The following is a 17,166-nucleotide window of genomic DNA, read 5'->3' as shown; positions in this document are numbered from 1 at the left end:
ACTACATACCTGTGCATTTACATTGGCACCAAACTCCAGAAGACACTGCACTGTCTCTTCCAGTCCCCAAGAGGCTGCCAAATGTAAGGGGGTCTGCCCATCTCTAGCCTCTTCCTCTCCTTCTCCGTTAGCACCTGGTTGTCTGGGACTGTTCACATCACAGCCACTGAAAGGAATGGGGAAATAGAAGAAAGGCCATGCTTCTGCCTAACCTACAGGCATGCTGACAGATATACAGCAGCAGTTTCATGCAATCCAACAAAAAAGCTGCTGCCAAAGTCTACTATCCTTGGTCCTTAGCCTCAAAGAGTGGAGTCTGGGTCCCATTCCTATAGGTTCTTCTGCAACTGGTCTTGAGGGCACCCTGGGGAGCAGAATTGTTCTGGGTGGTGTGCACACATGTAAAATTTCAGAACTACTGATCTAAAGGTGTTCTGAATAGCCCAGGCTCCACATATCCCATACCCTGAGAGGTCTGTGGTGCCTGTAATATTGGGTCACCCCCACCACAGCCTCCTGACCTCACAGCGTGAAATAATCTGACAGGGCTCACAGCTCCCAAAGCAGACATGGGACCAGCTTTTAGATTCCTTGATATAGGCATTTAAGCTCCTCCCCTCACAAGTAAGCCTGGCCCTCAGCTGACTTAAAATGACAGAACAGTGACCCTCTAACAATTTTAATTATGAAAGTCAAGCCAATTACAGATGTATCAAGAGGGTAAGTAGATTAAAATTTAAAAAGGGGCCAGTTTCCCATAAGATGAATAAGAAGATTTCAAGAGATACTGTGGCTTCTCAGACCTGCGAATAAGAAAGCAGGCGGTAGACTCATTGTTTTCATCAATGGCTCTGTGCAGGAGTGTCTGAAGGCATCCACTGGGTCCGGGACCCCAGCACGTGGCATCACAACCATGTCTGACCTGCAGAGAAACACAGGTCACTCACAAACACTGTTGGACAAACACTAGAAGCATCAACAGGCAAGCTTAATAGCAACTGGGTAAAACCTCAAGGTGCAAAGTGCCTTAATGTCACATTGCAAGCCCTATGGAGAGTTAAATGAGAACAGGTTTACCTCCACCGTGGGGGCCTGTTTTGCAAATAAGGGAGATAAACCTGAGATTTGGGAATTTATCACTATGGTGATGGTGACGGCAGCCTATATCAAATTAACCCACCCCAGGAGAAGTCTCCTTGGGAAATGCCTCCACTCTCTTGCTTCTTGGTAGTTTTCTTGGTAAAGACAACCTAAAAACAAAAGTGCTGACCAAGATCATGTTGAACTGCAAGTTTTTTAATAAGACTTTCAACCACTTGTCCTTGACCCAACTTGTTACTCATCAGATCTCTTGCTCCTGTGATTGTTATGCAGGCATCAAATCCACCCCTGACACAAAATATCCCCATAGATAAACAGAGGCTAAAGTTGGGCTTGTCTCACCAGAGTGGATGCAATATCCTCCAAACTGTTTGCCAATGCAAGCCACAGTGGGGGGTTTCCCTTATCATCTGGCACGGACATATCAGCTCCCCGGGTGCATATGGCATCAACCACAAGTGGAAGCTGATTTCTGATGGCCAGCTGAAGGGCTGTCTCCCCATCCTGAGTCCTGCGAGGACATAAACCCAAACCAACATTTGTAACTGGAGCTAAAGGATAAATAAAGAGTGCCTCCTGGACATTCCAGAGCCTAATCTATCGTAATCCTTTACTCACATTCATTAGTGCTTTCTCAGAGAAATTAAATCTGTTAATGGTGCCCATCCCTCTTCCTTTTTAGAAAATACTTTACCAACTACCCACGTGACAAAATATTTCTTTCCCCCACTCAGTCTTTTAGGGTCATTTGGAGATAAAGATAAGTTCTTTTGAAAATAAAATCATAATAAAAATTTGACTGTTTATTTTTCTGTTTTCTTTTTGACTCTGTTTCTTTTTCCCTCTTAAGCTTTGTTCATTTGCTCGTTTTGGGGGATATTCTTCATTAAAACTAAAACCCTAGTTAAAAAGTGATTTTGGATTTCCTTTATAATGAGATTTGCACAATATTGTGCACTGGTCCTGAAAGGTTCAAACAAGAGCAAAGTACAGTTCCCTTCTCCATCACATAAGTCTACTGAGTACATTCTATTATGACACTACATTAGTCCTTTCTTAGAGCTATTGTTTCCCTCGCTTTATTTAATTAAAAAAAATATTTTTCCTAACAGCAAGGCTATGCTTTTGAACCACGTCTGTGTGACCTGGTGTTATAGTGGAGACTGCTGTTTCATCCTACCTGACACTTATATCTGCCTGATGCTCCAGAAGAAAGAGTGCACTCCTGCTATCCTGCCGCTGTATGGCCATGTGCAGCAAGGTCTGCCCGTCTGACATGGTGTCATTGATGGAGGCCCCAGAGCCCAGCAGCTGGGCTGCAATTGTGTGCATGCCTGCAAAACAAACAAGCCCTGATTTTGATGCATGCTAGCTTTCCCCACTTCCTCAATATCTTACTACAATAAATATACCCACTTCTTCTCAAACATACCCTCAACTTCCCAAAGCAATCAGTTTTCCATTCTACGTTACAGGCTTAACACAAACAGAAGGCGTATTTTACAACAAAATGATTATCCTCACTCCTCCCACCTCCCACTTACCCACCTGCCTTTTTTTTTTTTTTTAAAGACAGAGTCTTATTTTATCGCCCTCGGTAGAGTGCCATGGTGTCACAGCTCACAGCAACCTCCAACTCCTGGGCTTAGGTGATTCTCTTGCCTCAGCCTCCTGAGTAGCTAGGACTACAAGCACCAGCCACACGCCCAGCTATTTTTTGTTGCAATTTGGCCAGGGCTGGGTTCGAACCCGCCACTCTCAGCATATGGGGCTGGCGCCCTACCCACTGAGCCACAGGTGCCACCCCCACCTGCCTTTCTGACATCTGTTTGTCTGCACACATCAACCAGCCTTACCAGTCCACAATGCCAGCCCCAACACAGTCTGGTCTCGGGAATCTTTGAGGCTGAAATCCGGAATAATTTGCAAGTTGTTGGTGGCATGAAGAGCATTGGCTGAATTTTTTTTTTTTTTTAAAAGGAAAAGAAAAGTTGATTTTACCATACCATGGATCACATTTAAATAACTCAAGAAAATAAAAACTCAGTTTCAAACTCACTGGCTATATAGAGAACAGATAAATCTTGTGAGGAGTGGAAGCCCAAAAATATATTTTAGAGCAAAGCTTATGGGGAAAATGAATTTTTTTAAAGCTTAAAACAATGACTCTTCACATAAGGAAAAAACACTCCAATATGAAAATAGACATTAACTACTTTATTACTAAAAAGAGGGTTCAGTATCATAGGAGGTGAAAAAGAAATGAAAATTGAATAAATTTTCAGAAATGTGGCTAACTGGACACATTTTATAATGTGTTAATATTGAATTCCAGATAATTACATTTTAAAATATAAAATAAATGTCTTAAGTAAAAATAAATAAATCAAAATAAAAAATGAATAAAAAGAGGGTTCAAACAATGCGCTAACCTTGTTTTCCTAATACACAATTCCTCAATTTATGTGAAGACCAAGAAAAAGGCACAGCCTACCTAAAAGCCCACTTGCCTCCAGCAGCACAATGCTAAAAAATGTGTCCTTCCTAGGTACAGTGGCTCACAACTATAATCCTAGCACTTTGAAAGGCTGAGGCAGGAGGATCGCTTGAGGCCAGGAGTTCAAGACTAGCCTGTGCATAATAGGAAGACCTTTTCTCTACAAAAAAATTAAAAAATAGGCAGGCACAGTGGCTCACAGTAGTAATCCCAGCACTGTGGGAGGCCAAGGTTGGTGGATCACCTGAGATCAGGAGTTTGAGACCAGCCTGAGCAAGAGCGAGACTCTGTCTCTACTAAAAATAGAAAAACTTAAAAAAAAAGAAAAAAAAATAGAAAAACTAGGCTCAGTGCCTATAGCTCAGCGGCTAGGGTGGCAGCCACATACACTGGGGCTGGTGAGTTCGAACTCGGCCCGAGGCCCGCCAAACAACAATGACAACTACAACAAAAAAATAGCTAGGCATTGTGGTCAGCGCCTACAGTCCCAGCTACTTGGAAGGCTGAGGCAAGAGAATCACTTAAGCCCAAGAGCTTGAGGTTGCTCTGAGTTGTGACACCACGGCACTGAGGGTGACATAGTGAGACTTTGTCTCAAAAAAAAAAAAAAAAAAAGAAAAGAAAAACTACCCAGGTATAGTGGCAGGCGTGTGTAGTCCCAGCTACTTAGGAGACTGAGGCAAGAGGATCACTCGAGCCAAAGAGTTTGAGGTGCCTATGAGCTATGATGCCATAGCACTCTACCCAGGGCAAGAGAGTGAAACTCTGTCTCAAGAACAAACAAACAAACAAAAATTAAAAATTTTGCCAGGTGAGGTTGTATGCGTCTGTAGTTCCAGCTACTTAGGAGGCTTAGGTGGGCGGGTCACTTGAGCCCAGGAGTTTGAGGTCACAATGAACTATGATCAGGCTATTGCACTTCAGCTGGTGACAGAACAAGACCCTATCTCTAAAAAATAAAATGAAATAAATTAAAAATTTTTTTGTAAACACTAGTCTTACCAAGAATTGAGGCAAGAGAAAAACAAATTTCATTACAGGATAGAGTAAACCTAAGAAGGACATCCTCAGAGAAATAGGGCTTCTTTAGTGCAGAGGCCTCTCCTGTAGTCCATGTCAAGGGTCACCTGCCAGGGAGGCTCAGAGATAGATGAAGAACAAACCAACTCAGAAGACCTGCCACAGCAGAGTTCGCAAACACAATGCTCATGTAAAGGCAAAGCTTTGCTTGACCTATGCTAAAATGTCCTGGAAAATATCCCAAAACAAAGGAAGCAGAACAAAAGGTTTTAACACCTTAACCTTACAGGTGAAATAGGAGGGCCCCATCCTGAAAACATACACAAGGGAACAGAGTTGAGAGCCAGACTAGATGCTTATCTAGTTTGAATTGAAAGGATTTTTTTGGTAAGAAACTGTCTATACAAAGAATAGAGAAACACCAATTTTGTAATTTACCCAAACTGCTGCCCACAAGTCAAACTAACGGACAGTATTCCTAACTACCTACCTTTCTGCTCCAGAATGACAGACACCACATCTGGATGATTATAGGCAATTGCCATGTGCAGTGGAGTCTGCAGACAGACACTGTCTGCTGAGCTGGGTAGGGATGCAGGCTCCTTTGGTAAAGGAAGGGCTTCTTCTGTCTGCAGATTTGGGTTGGCACCTTGCAGAAGGAGCTCTGCAGTAAGGTTGGCCAGGCCATGCCGACAAGCTGTGTGCAATGGGGTTTCACCCTGCATGGAAACAAATGGCCCAAATCTGAGAATCTACAAGCTCTTCACGAAGAATGACAGCATAAGTGTTAAAACTCAAGTCCCTAGTGCCAGTCACAGCCCTTGGATCATGCTGTCACCTGCCAATTCTGTGACTTTTGTCCTATTTCTTCTGAGCCATCACCCTTAGTTTCTTCTTCAATGTCTTCCCTAAGCACCTTCCACAAACCCTGGCTTCCCAACTTCTTCATCTCCTATGACCTTCTTAACCACTCTGCTTTATTTTTATAATTATTATTTTTCTAGTTATAAAAACAATAATGACAAAACAATGACAACAGCCTACAAGTGTCACTAAAACACTGTAGAAAATAGGAGAGCCTAATGGTCACAACCTCTGAGATAAGCAGTGTTAACAGTGCAACCATCACTTCTCTCTTTTTTTTGGGGGGGTGGGACAGAGCCTCAAGCTGTCACCTGGGTAGAGTGTGCAGCATCACAGCTCACAGTAACCTCCAACTCCTGGGCTCAAGTGATTCTCCTGCCTCCACCTCCTAAGTAGCTAGGACTACAGGCACCCGCCACAACACCTGGCTATTTTTTGGTTGCAGCCGTCATTGTTGTTTGGTAGGCCCAGGCTGGATTCAAACCCGCCAGCTCAGGTGTATGTGGCTGGCGCCTTACCCGCTTGAGCCACAGGCGCCAAGCCGACCATCACTTCTCTTTAAGGCCTCACTTGTATGCCTTGTATCTCTGATCTGTTGCTATCAATCTTGCCTTGAAATCTGATCAAGACTTTCCTCCTCCACTTTAAAAAACTAAAAACATCTTAAATCGGTATATAGATACTTGATTCAATATTCAAAAGGTATAAAAATATACAGTGAAAAGAAGTCTCCTCTCATGCCTGTCCTTCAGCACTCACTCAATTATCCTCCCCTAAAGGAACCATTATTACCAGTTTCACATTTCTCTCCAGAGATAGAACTCACAGGAACACACACACACACGTGCACGTATTCCTGTGTAGATGTACATCTCTATATGTACACCTACACACTGGATTTGTTTCACCCAAACAAATGGACACAAATGGTACATACCACTCTGTACATTGCTCTTATCAAAGTTACACATCATCATTATTTAAAGAGTCAAGAATTCTGCACAAGGTTTATTGAGAAAACAGCAAGATTTCACCTCCGCCTTTCCCTTAAAAATTTTTCCTCTCCCAGAGGGAACACTTTTAACTCTTTCAACCGGGTTTATGTAAATCTCACTTCTCAATTTTCCAGCTTGGGGCATAGTATGGGGGTCTTGCCAAGGCAGCAGGTAAGAAATGAGGGTTTTTATTTTCCTTAACCTACACATGTACCTTCCCAACCCCACCCCCTACTCTCCCTTTAGTGGTATTGTAATTGTGGCCAGAGCCCTCCTGAGTCCACCAGGGCTGTGTCCTTTTCAGCCCCTCTTCCCCCTACATGTTCTCACTGGTTGTGCTTATCTACTTCCATGGCTTCTACCACTGTCGACAAGCGGGAAACTCTCAAACCCACATCTCCAGCCTTGTTTTTGCATCCAATTTTCCCACTGCCTGTTAGACATCCTTGCCTGAACGTTTAGAAAGAAATTCAGCAACTGCAATGGAATTTACTCCTCCAGTTCATCCTCCTGGTTAGTTCTTTCTTTTCATGTATACACAACAGTTTAATACTGTGCTTGCCCTTGCTTCTGGCTGCCATAAGCATACATCATGTCCTGTTGACTTTATAGGGACTTTTGCAGTCCCTCTGAAATCTGTCCCTTAAGATCCAAATCTAGGGTGAGAGGTCAACACAGGTCATTGCTTGCTTAGATGATTCCCACCTGGCTCCAGCCAGACTCAACGGCACAACTGTTAGTTTGCAATATAGACTCCTAAGTAAACACTGACATAGGACAAACTCAGCAAATGCAAAGTATTATCAAGAATCAAGATGCTACTCTGGTAGACCGGGTACATGTGCACGTATGCTTATCTCTATTAGACTATAGCACTCACTTCAGTGGTTGATCCTACGTACACAACAAATGCTTAGGTTGCTGAATGAATCAGTCAACCAGAATTTAAGGATACATACAGGAACGTATTTCACTCTAGTTTTAAAACCACATATATGTATTATTTTGACAAATGTTGAACAAAAGAATCTTTTTCATTTTTTCCTGTACATCTACCTCTACCATTTTTTCCACAGACCAAAACCATTTTCCTTGGCTGCCCTGTCACACTTACCCACTTGTTTTTGAGGTTAACATGGGCCCCACTGGTTGCCAGGAAAAGAGCTGCTGCCTCATTTCCTGCTCCAGCTGCCCGCTGTAATAAACAATTTCCTAGAAGAAAATAAGCATAATTACTGTACTGTTTGCATAAAAATGAGGTTGAAGTTTGCATTATACAATGCCCTGTCCTTCCCCACCACCTACCACTGGCAAGCCTACACTGTAGGTATCACATACTCTCTGAATGAGGATACAGAGACTAGAGAATACTCTGGGCTGAAATGTCCATTCTTCCCAGGTTTCCCACCAGCCACAGCCCAGGACCAGACGTGAATTATGTCTCCTGGGGCTGGGTCAGAATGGAGTTTCTCAAAAGTGGTACTACTGACATTTTGGACAGGTAAGTGTTTGTCATGGGGATCTGTCCTACTCACTATTCAATGTTTATCAGTATCCTGGCTTCTATCCCCCAGATGCCAGAAGGACCCCTGACCTTGTGACAATCAAAAGTATCTATAAATGTTCCCAAATGTCCCAGAGAATGGAGAGAATCAACCCTGGCTGAGAACCAATGAGCTTGACAATCATTTCTAAGACATTGTAAGCTGAAGTTCTACCAGAAAATGCCCTTTAAATACTTCAGTTTTATTCCTAGGGTGCTAAATATGTTTGTTCTTGGGTTAGAAATATTTTGCTTAGCACTGTCACTCTTTTCTAAATAAAACTTTGGGACGAAAAAAAATTTTTCTCCTTCTTTTTGTCTCAAAATGGTTTTGGCCCCAGAATAGTACTTTTCAGTCTTTTGAAACCCATTTCCAAAAATGAACATAAAATCTCATGTTCCACAGTTATGCTTTTTGAAAATACAAATAAATATAAGGACTGAAAACAAGGTAAAAAAATGGGACAGAGCACTACTTTACTTTCATACCATTTTTTCCTTTTTCCGCAGAAAAAGTGATTTCATCCATACATGATGGTTGTTCTCATCTAGAGACTCCCAGTGAGTCTCAATTGCACTTCTTCAGTCATACTCAGCATACACAGGACTTAAATTATATATCTCCCAATAGAATAGAAATAACCTGTGACTGCTAAAACATCACTAAACTGTTAAAAACCAGTGGACTAAGATTACATGTAAAATGAAAAAGAACAAGTCAATAGGAAAAAATAACAATCCTGAGCTTATATATATATTTAACAGTTAAAACTGAAAGTAATTAATGTGATTTAAAGAACTAACATGAAAAAAGGACAATTCCATAATTGAAGATTTTTTTTTTTTTTTTTTTTGTAGAGACAGAGTCTTACTTTATCGCCCTCGGTAGAGTGCCGTGGCATCACACAGCTCACAGCAACCTCCAAATCCTTGGGCTTAGGCGATTCTCTTGACTCAGCCTCCCAAGTAGCTGGGACCACAGGCGCCCGCCACAACACCTGGCTATTTTTTTGTTGCAGTTTGGCCGGGACTGGGTTTGAACCCGCCACCCTCAGCATATGGGGCCGGCGCCCTACCCGCTGAGCCACAGGCGCCGCCCCATAATTGAAGATTTTTAATAGACCTCTCAGAAACTGACAGATTAAGTAGTTCAAAAGTTAATAAGGATATGTCAGCTTTAAACAGCATAATGAACAAGATTGATTTAATGTACATATAGAATGAATGCTGCATCCCACAATTAAAGAAAACACATTCTTTTCAAATACATGTCAGACTTTTATAAAAACTAGTTCAGTAAGAGTCTAAATTTCAAGTTTTCAAAGAACCAATCTCTTACATGCCACGCTGAGATTAACATAGAAATCAATAAAATTACAGGCAATAACCAACATATAAATTAAAGCAATTTAGTAACAGTCTCATTTCTAAGGGTCTTCAGTCTAAAACACACGTAGTTCTTCCTATACTCTTTAACCTGTAGTATTATTGCCTTTAGCTTTTATGTCACCTAGCCTGGTGATTTCATCTGACCTTTAAAATTATTAACTTTTTTTTTTTTTTTTTGAGACAGAGTTTCACTATGTTGCCCTTGGTCCTTGGTAGAGTGCTGTAACATCACAGCTCACGGCAACCTCAAACTCTTGGGCTTAAGTGATTCTCTTGCCTCAGCCTCCCGAGTAGCTGGGACTACAGGCACCTGCCGCCATGCCCAGCTATTTTTTTGTTACGGTTGTCATTGTTGCATTAGCTGGCCCAGGCAGGGTTCAAACCCACTAGCCTGGGTGTATGTGGCTGGTGCCGTAAACACTGTGCTACAGGCACCAAGCCTAATTATTAACTTCTTTAGGGAAGAAGCCATTTAATATCCATCTTTTTGCAAACTCTACTTGTCATTTTTTTTTTTTGTCAACTCTACTTACCCATGCCTTATAAATTGCTAATACTCAATACTGAATTATATGGAATTTCTCTCCTTAAAATATGTTTTATTTAATAAGATCAAGGAAATTGGGCGGCGCCTGTGGCTCAAGGAGTAGGGCGCCGGTCCCATATGCCGGAGGTGGCAGGTTCAAACCTAGCCCCGGCCAAAAAAAAAAGAAGGAAATCACCAAATTTAAAAAAAAAAAAAAAGATCAAGGAAATACATTAAAAGTGTTTTCAAAGTGTGGTTTTTAGATTCGTATGGGATTCCTTTTTTTTTTTTTTTGCTTCTTGGCCGGGGCTGGGTTTGAACCCACCACCTCTGGCATATGGGACCGGTGCCCTACTCCTTGAGCCACAGGCGCTGCCCTCGTATGGGATTCTTAAGTGTCTTTTGGCGGTCTGCAAGGTCAAAACTATTTTTATAATACTACTACTTGTTTTTTCCCCACTGTGTAACATTTGCATTGATAGTACAAAACCAGCGATGGGTCAAATTGGAGAACTTTCACATAAAATCAATGTAGTGGCATCAAAATTTATTAGTAGTCACTGTATTCTTAATCACCACACACTCACGGTTGAAAAGAAAAAACTTGGGAGGCCAAGGCTTGGCGCCTGTAGCTCATGGGCTAGGGCTCCAGCCACATACACCGGAGCTGGCGGGTTTGAATCTAGCCTGAGCCTGACAAACGACAACTACAATCAAAAAATAGCTGGGCATTATGGCAGGCGCCTGTAGTCCCAGTTACTTGGGAGGCTGAGGCAAGAAAATCACTTAAGCCTAAGAGTTGGAGGTTGCTGTGAGCTGTTATGTCACAACACTCTATTGAGTGCGATGAAGTGGGACCCTGTCTCTAAAAAAAAAAAAAAAAAATACTGTGGCTCAGTGAGTAGGGCGCCAGCCCCATATACCAGGTTCAAACCCAGTCCCAGCCAAACTGCAACAAAAAAGTAGCCAGGCATTATGATGGTGGTCTGTAGTCCCAGCTACTTGGGAGGCTGAGGCAAGAGAATCGGAGAATCGCCTAAGCCCAAAAGCTGGAGGTTGCTGTGAGCTGTGTGACGCCACTGCACTCTACTGAGGGCAATAAAGTGAAACTCTGTCTCTAAAAAAAAAAATAGGGTGGCCAAGACAGGAGGTTCCACTTGAGGCTCAGGAGTTGGAGATGACCCTTAGCAAGAGAATAAGACCCTGTCTATCTCTACAAAAGAATGTAAAACTTAGCAGGGCATAATGCTGCCCTCCTATAGTCCCAGCTACTCAAGAGGCTGAGGCAGGAGAATCGCTTGAGTCTAGGAGTTTGAGGTTGTTGTGAGTTGTGATGATGTCAATGCACTCTAACCCTGACAACAGGGCAAGAGACTCTGTCTCAGGGAAAAAAAAATAAGTTAAAAATTAAAAATATCAGCACTCTGGGAGGCCACGGCAGGTGGATCGCTTGAGCTCACGAGTTCAAGCAAGAGCGAGGCCCTGTCTCTAAAAAAGCAGCCAGGGGTTGTGGTGGGAGCCTGTAGTCCCAGCTACTCCAGAGGCTGAGACAAGAAAATAGCTTGAGCCCAAGAGTTAGAGGTTGCTATGAGCTGTGACACCACAGTACTCTACCAGGGACAAGAAAGAAAGTGCAACTCTGTCTCAACAAAAAAATAAAAATAAGAGCCTCTTTCATCTAAGAAGGTTCTTGATGAAGCAATAAAATTCCTATAATCACATGCTGCATAACGTTTCAGTCAATAGTGGACCACATGAATGATGGTTGTCCAGTAAGATTGTAACACTGTATTTTTACTATCCATTTTCTATATTTAGATATACAAATAGTTACCAGATTTGATATAACATGTCATAGGCTGTTATCATACAAGCTCAAGGTATAGGAAGTCATCCCACATCTAGGTTTGTGTGCATGTACTAGGTGATGTTTGCGTTATGACACAATTTTCTAATGATGCATTTCTCAGAACACATCCTGGTTGGTAAGCATTGCATGACCGTAATTTTTATTAAATCTCAACATGGAATACATGTCTTTAAAATGTTCTGCATGACAAGGTAAGAAGTATGCATGGGCGGCGCCTGTGGCTCAGTTGGTAAGGCGCTGGCCCCATATACCGAGGGTGGTGGGTTCAAACCCGGCCCCGGCCAAACTGCAACCAAAAAATAGCCGGGTGTTGTGGCGGGCGCCTGTAGTCCCAGCTACTTGGGAGGCTGAGGCAAGAGAATCGCTTAAGCCCAGGAGTTGGAGGTTGCTGTGAGCTGTGTGAGGCCACAGCACTCTACTGAGGGCCATAAAGTGAGACTCTGTCTCTATAAAAAAAAAAAAAAAAGAAGTATGCAGAAATCTACTTCTGCTACATACCAAAATACAATGCTGCCTAGAGGAAAACCACTTGTGCTATTGTTTAAGCTAAAAGCTAAACTAGCAGCTTTTCTCATGAAACAGCATTTTTGCTTGAAAAAATGATTAATATACTATTATTATTCAAATGTGTTTGGTTGACTTGTTTTAAGAACAAAGCAAGCCTGTCTCTTTAAGAAAAATGATTGACAAAATTTGTACCACGTGATAAAATTTAAGTTCTCAGGTGAAAATCTGTATAACTCAGTGAACCAGTATTTTCCAGATGACTAAGTCATGATGCTACAAAATCATTCATAGAGAAAAGAACTATTCAAAACACAGATGGACCATAGATTGTAGCATAACAAAGTACTGAAGTTCATTGATATGATTTCATATTATTCCACAATGCAACTAACCTTAAAGAAACTATCACTTCATGAGTTTTACTTGCTGGAATATCAACTAAAATATATCCATAGTTATCTAAAAAGGGTATTTAAATAGAGTTCTTTTCCAACTGTATACCTGTGGTTCATTTTCTTCGTGTATGTAGTACTTTAACCAAAACAACACATCTGAAAATATTAATACAGAGGCAAAAGAAACCAACTACTCTTCAAAATAAATGTTGTTAAAAAAACTTTTCGTAAAGAATGTTCTGTTAACATATAATAGTTTGTTAATATTAAATTAGTACATCTTTAACAATTTTAATTTTTTTTTAGGTCATATTTATTTATTTATTATTGTTAAACCACAGCTGTGTACATTAGAGCAATCAAAGGGTAACAATGTGCTGGTTTCACATACAATCTGAAATATTCTCATCAAACTGTTCAACGTAGCCTTCATGGCATTTTCTTAGTTATTGTATGTAAACATTTGTAAACAATTTTAATTTTGAATATGACAAATATCAAAGATATAACTCACCTAAACAAAAGCTCTTTGGGATATAATTTTTAAGAGGGTAAAAAGAATTTTGAGTCCAGAAAGTCTGATAATCAAATCACTGCATAAAATAAATGTGTTCTACCTTAAAAGACTTAACTTGATGTCTGGCTAAATTTTTTTTGAAGCATAGGATTTAAAACAATTACAACTCAGGCTTTTATTGGTATTTAAAATTAAGTATAAAATAATTCTTATAATATAGTGTGCCATTCAGTTTCTAAATTTTTCCCCAAAACAATTCCACAGTATTTCTTGGAGCCTCCAGACTCTTTCAGGGGTTTATCATGCTCTACCTGTCATCGCATCGGGTGCATCGGTGTTGCTGCCACGCTGAATGAGTCTAGCTGCAAAGCTGTTTTCATCAAATGAAGTCCCATTTACTACAGGGAGGTCTTCAAAGGGGTTCACAGACTGGTCAGAAGACACAGTGATGTACTGCACTGCAAGCCACAGAGCTGTGCTGCCCTCATGATCTTTTAATTCTAAATCTAACCTGAAATAAGAAGGTAATGTAAACAGCAAATCTCAACTTCGGACACTCTATACTGCCAAAAACTTCATTCTTTTTTGTTATACTTTATGAAATGACAAATTTTTATTTTATTTTACTTATTAAAATTTGTAACATTAAAAGACATTTAAAAATAATTATTATTCATTCACAATCCCACCCTCACAAATGCTTTTTTATTTCCTATATGTCTTTTTTACGTACTGTTTACACTGCAGCAGTTGGTTGAACACATATTCATTTCTGGCCATGATGGACAAATGTAAAGGAGTTCTGTAGGATAAAAAAGAAGTGGCAATTCAGGACTACTCAAATCCTAGGCAGAATCACCATCCACAAGAAACCCCACATTTCTTTATTTTTATTTTTTTCGACAGGGTCTCACTATGCCGCCCTTTGTAGAGTGCCGTAGCATCACAGCTCACAGCAACCTCAAACTCTTGGGCATAAGCGATTCCCCTGCCTCAGCCTCCCAATAGCTGGGACTACAGGCACCGGCCACAAGGCTTCAGCTATTTTTTGTTGTGGTTGTCATTGTTGATTTCAACTGCTGGGGCCAGATTCGAACCCGCCAACTTCAGTGCATGTGGCTGGTGCCGTAACCACCGCGCTATGGGCGCCAAGCCTATTTTTATTTTTTTGAGATATGGTTTCACTCTATTGCCGGGGTTAGAGTGCATCATAACTCACAGCAACCTCAAACTCCTGGGCTCAAGCAATCCTCCTACCTCAGTCTTCTAGACAGCAGGAGCACACCACTATCCCCATTTTTTTTTTGTTTGTTTGTTTGAGACAGAGTCTTGTTCTATTGCCTAGGTGAGAGTGCCATGGCCTCAGCCAAGCTCATAGCAACCTCAAACTCCTGAGTTCAAGCCATCCTCTACAACATACGGCTAATTTTTTTGTTTTTAGTAGAGATGGAGCATTAGCCACAATGCCTGGGTTAATTTTTTTATTTTTTGTAGATACTGCGTCTTGCTGTGTTGCCCAGGCTGGTCTTGAACTCCTGGCCTCAAGCAATCCTCCTACCTCAACCTCCCAAAGTGCTGGGATTATAGGCGTGAGTCACCATGCCACATTTCTTCAATGAACAGTTTTTCCACAACCATGACCAAGTATCAAAGCATGAAAATGAATTTGCCTATGTGTTACCATTTATTCAGTGGCCAAAACAAGAATCAATGAAAGGAAGAGATCTAAAGTGTTCTTCACTTCAATACTGATCCCTTACTGAATGTATATATACTATTTTCTTTGAAAAAAGTAGTTCCTACCATAGGTATGTGCATTTTCCCTTACCTATCCTTTAACAATTCTGTAAAGAAACTGTCTCCTCCATCATTTTCTATTATACTCAAACACGCTCAGAAAAGCAACAGACAAGAATTGATGGAAGTAGCATTTAACCTCACCTCACTGCTTTTATCTAGCACCTAAAATACCACTGCAGAGCACCGGGCCTCTGAGGCCAGCATCTATCTTGGACTGACAGACTATGAGTATACTGAAGTTGGAGGGGAAAAAAAATCACAGAATCAACAGGGGAGAAAAAGAATGCAATTATTTTGGAAGATAAATTATTACATGATATTGAGAGTTTATACAGGTCCTTCTTTATTTATTTATTTTTGGTAGAGACAGAGTCTCATTTTATCACCCTTGGTAGAATGCTGTGACGTCACAGCTCAGAGCAACCTCCAACTCCTGGGCGTAGGTGATTCTCTTGCCTCAGCCTTCTAAGTAGCTGGGACTACAGGCGCCCGCCACAATGCCCGGCTATTTTTTTGCTGCAGTTTGGCCAGGGCCAGGTTTGAACCCACCACCCTCAGTATACGGGGCCAGCGCCCTACTCGCTGAACCACAGGCACCACCCCCTTCTCTGTTTTTTTACTTTACCCATCATACAAATCCATTTTCCTGACAACCAAACTTCCCAGAAATCTTTTATTTTTGGAAAAAGTTAATAGAGGTATAAAATATTGAGCTGTTATGATGACAAGTGGGTCACAACTGTGGATGGTGATTCAGAGGGCTTAACTGCCCCTCAGGGCCTCCTACGCCACTGTCCCAAAAGCAAGCACCTCCTTCTTAGATTGTAAACCACAAGGAGTCCTCAACTAAATATTTCTGAGAAAGGGCAAAAGGAACACAATAAATACTGACAAATACAAAGGGCTATGCTATGAAAGAAGATAGCAAAGCCAGGCACCATGGCTGACACCTCTAGTCCCAGCACTTTGGGAAGTCAAGGTGAAAGGATCACTTGAGACCAAGAATCTGAGACCAGCCTGGGCAGTAATTAACTGGGCATGGTGGAGCATAGTGGGGAATGCCTGTCCTAGATACCCGGGAAGCTGAGGCCAAAGGATTGTTTTTGCCCAAGGACTCAAGTTCAAGGCTAAAGAGAGCTATGACAGCAAGCTGTGCCGATAAAGAGCTGTCTAAAGAGCAAGTATGTAGGAGAAGGTGTAATTGACTCTGAAAATATATACATTTATTAATATTTTGTATCAATTTAAAAAAACAAGTAAAGGAAGGTAAAACTGGATTTATTTTTTATTTTTTGAGACATAGTCTCACTTTGTTGCTCTCGGTAGAGTGCTGTGACGTCACAGCTCACAGCAACCTCAAACTCTTGGGCTTAAGTGATTCTTTTGCCTCAGCCTCCCAAGTAGCTGGGACTACAGGCTCCTGCCACAACGCCAGGCTATTTTTTTGTTTATTTTCAGCAGGCTGGGGCTGGGTTCGAACCCACCAGCCCTAGTGCATTTGGCTGGTGCCCTACTCACTGAGCTATGGGCGCTGCCCGAAAATTGGGTTTAATATAGAGAATTTTCTAACAAGACCTCACTAAAATAAAACAGATTGCATGGAGTGAGTGTGCTCCTCTTCTTCAAACTATCCAAGTAATTCAAATCCTAGAAGAAGGTTCCCTTGGAGAAACTGATTTAGATGACCACTCTCGTTCCTTCCAATACAATGAGGATATAATTTGCTTAAAAATTCAAAGACTTTAGTTACCCCAGATATATGCTGGCCTTAGGAATGATACTACCACCATAAATCAACTTTTGTGACTTCAATATAAATCAGACTGAATAATGCCAAACAAAAGAACATTAAGTCTCTGTATGCCAATTATGTGCTACCATGAAATAACCTTGTGGGAATAGGGCCATAGTCTATGTGCTTCCCAACTTACCTGCCCTTGCTGTCTTGCATGTTGGGGTTGGCACCAGCCTGCAAGAGGGCCTCTGCAATCTGTGCCATCTCAGACATCACATCTGCTGAATGTTTCTTTGAACTGTATGATGCCACAAGGTGCAACGGTGTCTCCTGGGCACCCAATGTAGCAGCATTGACCAAGGCCCCATTCTTAATGAGGAAAGTGGCAGCAAAGAGATCTCCTTAAA

General features: G+C 41.5%; 2 protein-coding genes across 3 annotated transcripts in view; one reads left to right on the top strand and one right to left on the bottom strand.

Moving 5' to 3' along the window:
* The window catches only part of LOC128570819 (neuferricin), a 52,682-nt gene extending 39,069 nt beyond the window's left edge, over positions 1 to 13,613 (top strand). Inside the window, exon 4 of the mRNA XM_053570338.1 lies at positions 13,489 to 13,613. Within this exon, the coding sequence (XP_053426313.1) occupies positions 13,489 to 13,576 (88 nt within the window). The 3' untranslated portion in view covers positions 13,577 to 13,613. The remainder of the gene's footprint in view (positions 1 to 13,488) is intronic.
* Positions 1 to 17,166, bottom strand: part of ANKFY1 (ankyrin repeat and FYVE domain containing 1) — a 111,481-nt gene that overhangs the window by 17,411 nt on the left and 76,904 nt on the right. For both annotated transcript variants that reach the window (XM_053570334.1, XM_053570333.1), the window contains exons 8-17: positions 16,956 to 17,160; positions 13,958 to 14,026; positions 13,536 to 13,735; positions 7,592 to 7,689; positions 5,109 to 5,337; positions 2,958 to 3,056; positions 2,282 to 2,435; positions 1,444 to 1,612; positions 804 to 922; positions 10 to 166 (exon numbers count right to left, since the gene is read on the bottom strand). In XM_053570334.1, the coding sequence (XP_053426309.1) occupies positions 10 to 166; positions 804 to 922; positions 1,444 to 1,612; positions 2,282 to 2,435; positions 2,958 to 3,056; positions 5,109 to 5,337; positions 7,592 to 7,689; positions 13,536 to 13,735; positions 13,958 to 14,026; positions 16,956 to 17,160 (1,499 nt within the window). The remainder of the gene's footprint in view (positions 1 to 9; positions 167 to 803; positions 923 to 1,443; positions 1,613 to 2,281; positions 2,436 to 2,957; positions 3,057 to 5,108; positions 5,338 to 7,591; positions 7,690 to 13,535; positions 13,736 to 13,957; positions 14,027 to 16,955; positions 17,161 to 17,166) is intronic.

This window comes from Nycticebus coucang, chromosome 18 (genome assembly GCF_027406575.1).
Source record: "Nycticebus coucang isolate mNycCou1 chromosome 18, mNycCou1.pri, whole genome shotgun sequence".
NCBI lineage: Eukaryota > Metazoa > Chordata > Mammalia > Primates > Lorisidae > Nycticebus > Nycticebus coucang.
Note: the sequence above shows the minus strand (reverse complement) of the source record. Positions and strands in the feature narration are given on the sequence as shown.